The 9,312-nt window shown below is 45.6% G+C and overlaps 1 protein-coding gene across 3 annotated transcripts; it reads left to right on the top strand.

Annotated features, from left to right (window-relative positions):
* Positions 1 to 286: 286 nt before the first annotated feature.
* Positions 287 to 9,056, top strand: LOC116622706 (cytochrome c oxidase assembly protein COX20, mitochondrial). 3 transcript variants are annotated; one of them, XM_032389277.1, is made up of 4 exons: positions 287 to 672; positions 7,882 to 7,996; positions 8,096 to 8,155; positions 8,794 to 8,882. In XM_032389277.1, the coding sequence occupies exons 1-3, from the start codon at positions 631 to 633 to the stop codon at positions 8,122 to 8,124; spliced, it is 186 nt and encodes a 61-aa protein (XP_032245168.1). In that variant the 5' UTR covers positions 287 to 630; the 3' UTR covers positions 8,125 to 8,155; positions 8,794 to 8,882. The 3 variants fall into 3 exon arrangements, with proteins under 3 accessions (XP_032245168.1, XP_032245166.1, XP_032245167.1); XM_032389276.1 differs by having other exon boundaries at positions 305 to 672; positions 8,092 to 8,155; positions 8,794 to 9,056; XM_032389275.1 differs by lacking the exon at positions 7,882 to 7,996 and having other exon boundaries at positions 290 to 672; positions 8,092 to 8,155; positions 8,794 to 9,056.
* Positions 9,057 to 9,312: the final 256 nt, after the last annotated feature.

The raw sequence follows: 9,312 nt of genomic DNA, 5'->3' as shown, positions 1-9,312 counted from the left end.
GCGCCGGGTGGAGCTGCAGGAGGCACCCAGGGCTCGTCCTGGGGCCGGAAGGACAAAGGACACGCAGGGGACGCGGGCCGCGAGGGAGCTCAGGCCAACTTCCGGGTCGGTGGGCCAGGGCTTGGGGCGGGCTGGGCCGCCGACCCGGCCGCGGGGCCCGCGCGCAGGACAAAGCGGCGGCGGCGCGCCCGCTCCCCCCGCCGCCGCCGCGGCCCCGCCCCGCGCGCGCGCCCGGCGTTCAGGCACGCGGGCGCGAGCCCGCGGCCGACGGTTAGAAATGGCGGTTGGGGCGGAAGGAGGGGGCTGGGGCGGGAAACGGCGCAGGCTCGAGGCGCCAGGGCGCTGTTCCGCCCCCGCCCCGTCGAGAGTCCTGGTGCAGGGTGTTTCACGAGCCGTCTTCCTCTTTCTGCCCCGGCCCCCCGAGCTGCGGATAGCCCGTTGTGGAGAAGGCGTCAAAGCCGTTAGTTTGAACAAAGGAGATGGCCCCGCAGCCCAGGCTACGGCCCAGCCCGGCCACTGCGAAGACGCAGAAACGTTCCCTAAAATGGCGGCCGGCGCGCGGGGGCGGGGCTGACGGGGCTTCCGCTCGCGGCGCGGGCGGGGCGGGGCCGCAGGCACCCATCAGAGGCCATGGCCGCCGCGCCGGAGCCCGGCGAGCCCGCCAAGGGGAAGGTAACGGGGCGGCGGGACGCTCGGGCCGGGGGCGGGCGGCGGGCTGCAGACCTCGGGCCGAGGCCGCGTCCCTGGCTTCTCCGGCGTCGTGGAGTCCAGGCAGTTACCGTCCCCCAGCCCCGACACGCTTTAGGTCCCTCGCCGGGACTAGGGGGAGGAGGGGACTGAAGCCCCGGGCAGGAGAGCTGTGCGCTGAAGGGCTGGTGCCGGTGAAGCGTGGTCTCCGAGCTCCCCGAGGACAGGCTGATGTGGTATCCTTGTCAGCACTTAACAACCGAGGGACGCAGAAGTGCTGCCGAGCGGTGAAAACGTGGTTCGGTTCGGGGAATGCATATCCAGAGCGGGAGGAGCGGATGTAAAGGCCGAGGTTTTTCCCTTTCGTGTGCGCTAACCTGTAAACCGCACCATTTCACCTCTGCGTAAGATCCAGTCGTCACAGCCCGTTGCTCCCGAATAAAACCCGAATTCCTTGGCCTGGACGATAAAGCCTTTCACCTAGCCCCTGTCAGCCTGTGTCCGGCTCTTCTACTCTGTAGAGGCTCTGGAGACGGTGGGCAACGAAGGGAGGGCGGTTTCTCCTAGGGGCCCCCTGACTCCCCAGAGCAGACTGAAATGCACCTGTTCCCTCTCCTCCCCGGCGCCTTCTACTCAGCTGCATCATTCCAGCAAGTTCCCGATTTCTGTCTTCTGCCCCTTGGGCTCCTTAAGGGAACCCAATTTATAACCTCAGTGCTGAACAAGTAACAGATGTTCAGAAAATAGAAGAAAACAGTTCAGTAGTAACCTTACAGAGATATTAACATTGATTGGATCAGTGATGAACAACTATTTACTCAAGACCCACTGTGTGCCGGAATGCTCCTAATACACAGTTTTAGGATATGCTCTGTTCAGCTTGGAAATTTTCCTACTCATTCAGAGTTACTACTTCTCAGAGGACTTTTCCACTTAAATTTGGCCAAGATCAAATGGTTAATATGAACAAATACTGGATAAGTTATCTTCAGATTTAATATCAGAACACATTGTGTCAGTTCCGACACTTACTGGTGCCTTTTGTTTTTAATGACTCATATACTACTTGGAATATGCTTAATGTAACCAAGTGTACCCTTATCTTAAAATTGTCTATTTCAAGAGGCACCATAACTATATAAACACGGGGAGGTTAAACGGGGCTTTTCTCTCTCGTATCTGATTGTCAACTTTGATAGGAGATAACTGCCGTCATTTAAGGGTCAGAAGTATGGTTTAGCCGTTGAAAATTTTTTAAAAATCGAATGAAAGAATAATATTGACTTATTTAATTGGTCCATCATGAGTAAAACAAAATACTGTAGTTGATGAAATGGATAGGTACAAGCCCTAAAACTGAGCGCTACCAGATTGGCGAGGTTAAAAAACAAAACAAAAAAAGCTTGTAAACAAACTGCTCATGAAATACTAGTATATATCAAAGCTCACCAAGGAGATTATAAAATTTATGTAACATAAGCTATCACTGAATTAGTAGCCCAGGGTAATGTCAGAAAAGGAAGCCTGCAGTTTTTAAAGAATTTTTCAGTGATCATTCCAGTGCAAACCAGGGATTATTAGCATCAGCAAACCTAAGGTAAAAATGGAAGTTATCAAGCTGATAGAACTAACCCTTAAAAACTCTGCTCCCATTCTTTGCTCTCCAGGAAACTTTAAAATATGAAATTTGGTACATGCCTACCAGGAAAGTGCTGTAGGTAAATTTTAAATTTATTAATAAATCCATTCAAAAAAGTAGAGTATCTACTGAGTATGAGGCACTAAACTAGGAGCTAAAGATATAGCCTTGATCAAAACAGGCAAAATATTCCTTGTGGAACTCACATTCTACTGCAGGAATCAAACAGGAAATGAGAATTTCATTTACTGAGCCAACCAGGCAGAGATCCTGGAGAAAGGCAGGATATGCTAGGTAGTAACCATCAACCAACTTGCCAGAGGAGAAACCAGTGTTCCTAGACTAGAGGACAAGAGAAAAAGGAATACGAAAGGAGGGTGGGTGCCAGGTTGTGCAGGGCCTTCCCAACAGTTATAAGGCATGGAGGGTTTTCAAAGGACAATGATCTAGTTATCTGAGTGGAATCAAGAGCTTTTAAGATCCTATGAGAGATGATGGTAGCCTGGGAGTAGCAGCAGCGGAAGTGAGAAGTGTTTTAGTTCAAGATGTATTTGGTTCAGGTATATCCCAGACTTGCTGATGCACTGGATATGGGTTTGATGAAGAAATCAAGGATGACTCCTCTAAGTTTTTGGTCTGCAAATTGGTTGAGTAGTGATGCCTGAGAAATAATTCTAATCAAGGCGCTTTTTTGATGTACAAAAGGTGTCGCTAGACTGATGAATTAGGAGACAAAAGCTTGGGAGAGGTTAGGTGTGATCTGCAAATTTGGGAGGCATCATCATGTAAATAGCATTTAATTGAAAGCCTACATTTCTGAGTGGGCAAGGGTAACTCTTCAACCTGAGAGGTCATCAGAGGAGGGAACAGCTGCAAAACTGCCAGGAATGGCCAGTGAGGTGGAAAACCAGGAAGCCTCATCCTCTTTGAAGCCAAGAAAATGTTTCAAAAACATGATTATCTGTGCCATGTGTGCTAATGGAAAGTATGGTGGATTTTAGTGTCTCGACCAAGCTCCTGCAGTGGTGTAGGGATGAATGCTCTTTGAAGGGACTTCAACGAAGGAGAGGCTTGTAACATGTAGGTTAACTTTAGTTTTGCAGTTTAAGGGAGCAGAGAAGTGGGATAGTAGCTTAGGAGGTTTGTGGAGGGAAGGAGTGTTAAGCGAGGAGTAGTTTTGTTTTTGTTTATACTGGAGAGGAAAAATAATAGTGCAAATGAGGAAAGGAGTAACTAGAAGCAAACTCCTCCAGGGCAATCAACTGCAGTTAGGACTAGGTTTAAATAGGAAGAGCTGGGGGTGCCTGGGTGGCTTAATCAGTTCAGCATCTGCCTTCGGCTCAGATCATGAACCCAGGATTCTGGGATCGAACCCCGCCTCGGGCTCCCTGCTGCTCCTCCCACTGCCCGCCGCGTGCTCGCTCGCTCTGTCAACGTTTTTAAAAAATAAATAGGAAGAGGGCCAAGGGCACCTGGGTGGCTCAGTCGTGTAAGCGTCTGCCTTCAGCTTAGGTCATGATCTCGGGGTCCTGGGATCGAGCCCCGCACCGGGCTCCCCGCTTAGTGGAGTCTTCTCCCTCTCCCCCGCCTCCACTCATGCTCTCTCTCAGAATCTTAAAAAAAGGGGGGGGGGGGCAGTTCGCCCTGTGCACCAAGAGCAAAGACTATGAACACTAATGCAGAGACGTTTGGCAGTGGGAAATGGGGTGGCTCTAAATCAGTCTGTTTTCTTAAATTATTAAACTGGTATTCCAGCTTAGAAATCTTTTGAGCATCTTAGTTTAATCAGGGTGAGCTGGAACAGCTGCCTTTCTAAATCTAAACTTAAAAATTTCATGGGTTGCCTGGCTGACTCAGTTGGCAGAGCATGGGACTCTTGATCTTGGGGTTGTGAGTTTGAGCCCCATGTTGGGTGTAGTTTACATTTAAAAAAAATCTTAAAATTTTTAGTCAACAAGTCTAAAATTTCCTTAGTTTAAGCCTTAAGCTTGTTAACGGCAAAAGTTAAACATTAAGGTTGCAGATTACGTAGGGAATTAAAATGTGAAATGCTTGATCATAAATGGAAGTACTTAAAAGGGATTTATGGCTTGAATTCTTACTAATTTCTGAGAGTCTTACAATTCAGTGTACTTCCTAAAAGTATTATATGTGCTTAAGACTGGTTCTTCGTTAGTTTTCCTGTACTTGCTTTTAAGTAATCTGTAAACTCCAACTTTACCAGGAGGCTGAGAATTCTCTACTGGTGAAGGGAAGAGTATGCTCTTAGTCAGTGCATTCCTACCCTGTTTTTTTTTGTTTTTTTTTTTCTTTTTTAAGATTTTGAGACAGAGACAGCATAAGAGGGTCAGGGGGAGAAGCAGGCTCCCTGCTGAGCAGAACCCGATGTGGGATTTGATCCCAGGACCCTGGGACCATGAGACCATGACCTGAGCCAAAGGCAGTCATTTAACCAACTGAGCTACCCAGGCGCCCCCCCGCCCCAGGTCTTGATACAAATTGCAGATACACGGTCATGTACTTAGTCCTGCCCCCCCACCCCAGATGTGTGACCTTTGGAAAACGTCTCCCCCGAGCCCTGGTTTTCTCATTTATGAACAAACCAAAGGGTTAAGTGACAGTGGAAAGAACAGGTTTTGGGGGTTCCGGCTAACCTGCACTTGCTCAGAGGTGTTCTCACATGAGAGGCTGAGAGTGGAGAACAAGGGATGTAATGGGTCTGGCATGAACAGCCCCCCCCCACCCCCGCCACCTCTAAATCAGGAAATTGTTTAATTAGACCAGTGTTGGTTTCTCAACTTCAGCACTGCTGACACAAGACCAGTTTTGTTGGATGTGGTGCTTATAAATGTAATGGAGAATGTTTGGCAGCAGCATCCTTGGCCTGTATCCACATGTTGGGTTTTAAAAGGTTCCGTTTTAAAAAGCATATGTAACTTCTGTTAAGGCTTTTTTTTTTTTAAATAAGCGATTTTTTTTTTTTTTTAAGATTTATTTTAGAGCGCACAGGGTTAAGGGGCAGAGGGAGAGGGAGGATCTCAAGCGGACTGCCTTCTCGGCCACAGAGCCTAACTTGGGGCTCCAGCACAGGACCCTGAGATCATGATGGACGAGTCAGACGCTTAACCTACTATGCCCCCCCAGACACCCCAAAATAAGCTGATTATTTTTTAACACCTTTAAAAAACTAAATTTAAAGATTCTGAGTGGGGGGGGGGAGGGACAGGCAGACTCCATGCTGAGCGCAGAGCTGGAGATCCTGAGATCACGACCTGAGCCAAAAAATAGAGGCTTAGCCGACTGAGCCACCCAGGCACCCCAAACACTTTTAAGATTTTATTTGACACACACAGCGAGAGAGGGAACACAAGCAGGGGGAGTGGAAAAGGGAGAAGCAGGCTTCCCACTGAGCAGGGAGCCCAATGCGGGGCTCGATCCCAGGACCCTGGTATCATGACCCAAGGTGAAGGCAGACACTCAACGACTAAGCCACCCAGGCGCCCCGAAACATTTTTCTGAACAGTATCTAAAAGCTGTTTCCTCAGTCTGATAGGTTCATGGTCGGGGGGGAGCCCTCAAATTTTCTAAATGTAGATCCCCATGGCCCATCCCAGACCAGAGTCAGAATCTGAGGGGGTAGATTGAAAACCTCCAAACTGAGAAAGATGGGTCTCCTAGCTGACTTGAGCAGCACTGTTTCAGTATTTGGCAAGTATATTTTCTACTTTGTAAAGAACTGAGGTTAATAGCATTTTGTCCAAGTGCCCCACAAACGTCTGCAGATTCGGGGATATTGTGGAGTCACACTAGGACTCTGTTATGGAAGGGAATCCACACGAAAAAGCCATGGTGTGAGGTGTGCGGTGGCCAGCCCAATAGTTCCTTATTCTACTTAATGACCCCCTGCCCAAATGTGAAAGCCATCAGGACTGCCTACCCTGCAGTGGAAGGTGTTGCTCTCACTTGCTTCTAAGACCTCAAATGGGCACTAGTCACCACCTCCGGCCTTCCCCTAGGAAAGTAGGCTGCTCTGAAGGTGGGTGCATTAGCCCTGGACTGGAACGTGGAGTCCAGCTGTCCACTGAGTGGCTCACAGCCCTCCCGCCTGCCAGGACTATGTTCAGCTTGGCTTTTGAGCTGATCGTTTCTTGCCTAGAAGCATAATTAAATCCCCCTCTTCCTAAGATTTGTGAAGAGCTTTTATAGCTATGTCCACCAAGTAATGTTAGGGATTGGGGGGGCGGGGAGGGGAACAGGGAAGAGACAAAAGTTAAAAAAAAAAAAAAAAAAAAGGGATAGAATAATCAAGAGAATACAATGTTTGCTTTATTATGGACCAAATCACACTTTGTCTTTTCCGGCAGCAGTTTGAGCCAAAGAATACTAACACAAATACAATCAGGAACACCTTTCTTAATACCCATCACCAGGCTAACCAATCCCCCCTCCCATCTCCCCCTTTACTTTCTAAGTGTCCCCTCATCCTACACAATCCTCCCGTTTTAGCAAGGTTGCCTTCACGCTATATTACTATTCATTGAAACCTTTAAATGGACAAGTTGGCTTCCTTTTTTAAAAAAGCTACATTACTGAAAACTTGCATTTAATCAAGTTTTAAGAAAGTCTAAGTTTTCTAAGTCCTTTATTAATAGGAATACCAGTGAAACAAGTGTGACTGTAAAAAAATGTGTCATGTCCTCCCAGACCCCTAAAACAGAGTTCCATTTGACATTCACATTAAAACATGGGAAGCTTAAGCTGGCAGTATCTTTTTTTAAATCAGGAAAATCAAGTCCAGGAATCCCATGAAGACTGCAGTGAAAGAATGTAAGCATCATTCGTTTTAGCACTTGAAGGAACTTAAATTACCACCTAGCCCAATGCCTTTTCATTACAGATGGAGGGCCATGGAGATTAAAAAAATACATATATCCTACAAGTGATCCCAGTTAGTGGCAGAGCAGAGACAAAAACCCAACTCTGGATTTCCAGCTTTTCCCGTCACACCTACCCTCCCCCACTAGGTGTAGCTGCCATGTCGTATCAACAAAGAATCAAGTGCAATTTCTTATTACAGTTAAGGAAACAGACCAGAAGAGATTGCACACATTTTTAATACCAATAAAATCTGAAGTCAAACACTATACTATTACAAGCAAACATGGTTAGAATAGTTCTTTTCCCCTTTTATGCTTCCCAAATTGGAAGAACTGTGGTGCTTAATTTCAGTGATAGCCAGATTCCCAGATCATTTCATACAGATGTTTAAAGGGCTCATAAAATGGCATATGCTGTTATTCCCAGACCAATTAGTAAATTGCAGTATTAACACCATAATTTAATTGGTTTAGGTTTAAACTGCCCTGTTATGGGGTTTTCTGGTCAGATTCTCAAGGTTTCCCATTTAGATACAGATTGTAGGCCAAAGCCAGATGACCAAAGATGGTAAACAGATTCATGGCTACCACCTAGCACATACTCTAATCTTTGCCACACCACAGGTGATTTAATTTAATACAATTAAATATTTCCTTATTCTTTTCATTTTATCCTAGCCCTTTAAGCTCCTAGGAATTTTAGATGTTGAAAACATTCCCTGTGCACGGGATTCAATATTGTATGGTTCATTAGGATCTGTTGTGGCTGGCCTTGGACATTTTTTGCTAACTAGTGAGTATCTGTTTTTCTCTATGTATGATGAACATTTTCTAAATGGACTAATATGTAATGTAGAATTTAATTACAGTGGTTATGCTTTTTGACAGGTAGGATTAGAAGATCATGTGATGTTGGAGTAGGAGGATTTATCCTGGTGACTTTAGGATGCTGGTACGTGTACTAATTCAAGAAGTTCCAGGATCATGATAGATTGATCTATTTCAAACACATGCTCTTTTCAAGCAATTGGTCTCCCACCACCTGCCCCCCTCCCAAACCGTGAGGAAGAAACCTCTTTTAAGTATGTCTATGTAGACACATTGTATACCATTTGTCAAATGAGCAGATGAATGCATGGAATTTCATCAATACCAAGTTATGACTTCTACTTTATTTAGGAAAGCCTCAACCCCGGTGCTCTTTCTTGCTCGTTGACGTCACATCTGAAAAGGCTTTTAAGAATGTGTTCACAACTAACAAAACACATGCATGAATCTCCTGTGTTTTCTTGAGCAAAATAAAGCCAGAGCCAAGAGTACACAGTATATATATGGTTCCACTGGATGAGGTTCTACAAGTAAAACTAAGCTAGAGGTGATTAAAAGCCTCATTTTATGTAAAACCTACCAAATAATTAGGTATTTCTGACACCAAACCACCCCAAAATAGCACTCCAAATTAGAATGGTTGTATTTTCAAAAAATCTTGGGGTAGTCATCTATAAGCATCTTAAATTTTGTTACTACAAATTTCAAACTGGCTTCTAGAGGAAATTTATATTAAAAATCACTCATTTGTGTTCTTTTAAGGTTCCATTGTAGGTATAATTATGCGAAGCTAAGAATCCAGGAAAGAACTGCCAGAGATGGGATTAAAAATAAGATTTTGTATGAAAGTACCCACCTTGACCCTGAAAGAAAACAAAGCCCCAGCAAGAACAGTAGCTGAGCGGAATCGAGCTTGAGGATACAACTCTGTGGAGTCAGTGTGAATAAAATGGAGGGCAACTCTATTAAACCTCATATGTACCATTAGACTTTCAATCAAGTAAATAAAAGATGTGTTGGTTGTAGTTTTTTTTTTTTTTTTAAACACTTGTATGAATGCCCACAAGCTTATTCTGGCCCTCGACCTACTGCCAGCAAAGCCATCTGGTGCCTTGTCAGACTCAGTGCTTCTGAGAAGAGAGTGTAAATAATGGCATTTCAAGAAACAATCTCTCAGCTGGATTTTCAAACTCACCTTAAAAACAAAAATCACAATTGTATTACTGCACCCTGTTAAAAATGAGGCAATACTTCCTGATTTCTAAAGTCAGTGCTATTTTA

The sequence above is a fragment of the Phoca vitulina genome, unplaced genomic scaffold (assembly GCF_004348235.1).
Source record: "Phoca vitulina isolate PV1807 unplaced genomic scaffold, GSC_HSeal_1.0 scaffold54, whole genome shotgun sequence".
In the NCBI taxonomy this organism is placed as follows: Eukaryota; Metazoa; Chordata; class Mammalia; order Carnivora; family Phocidae; genus Phoca; species Phoca vitulina.
This window is presented reverse-complemented; position numbering and strand designations above follow the sequence as displayed.

What these genes read in the sequence shown, in the direction of transcription:
- LOC116622706 (XM_032389275.1), top strand. Translation starts at nt 480, where the DNA reads ATGGCCCCGCAGCCCAGGCTACGGCCCAGCCCGGCCACTGCGAAGACG. An exon ending in GCGAGCCCGCCAAGGGGAAG is followed by an intron (nt 673 to 8,091) that starts GTAACGGGGCGG and finishes GCTTTTTGACAG; the next exon opens with GTAGGATTAGAAGATCATGT. An exon ending in CTGGTGACTTTAGGATGCTG is followed by an intron (nt 8,156 to 8,793) that starts GTACGTGTACTA and finishes TGTTCTTTTAAG; the next exon opens with GTTCCATTGTAGGTATAATT.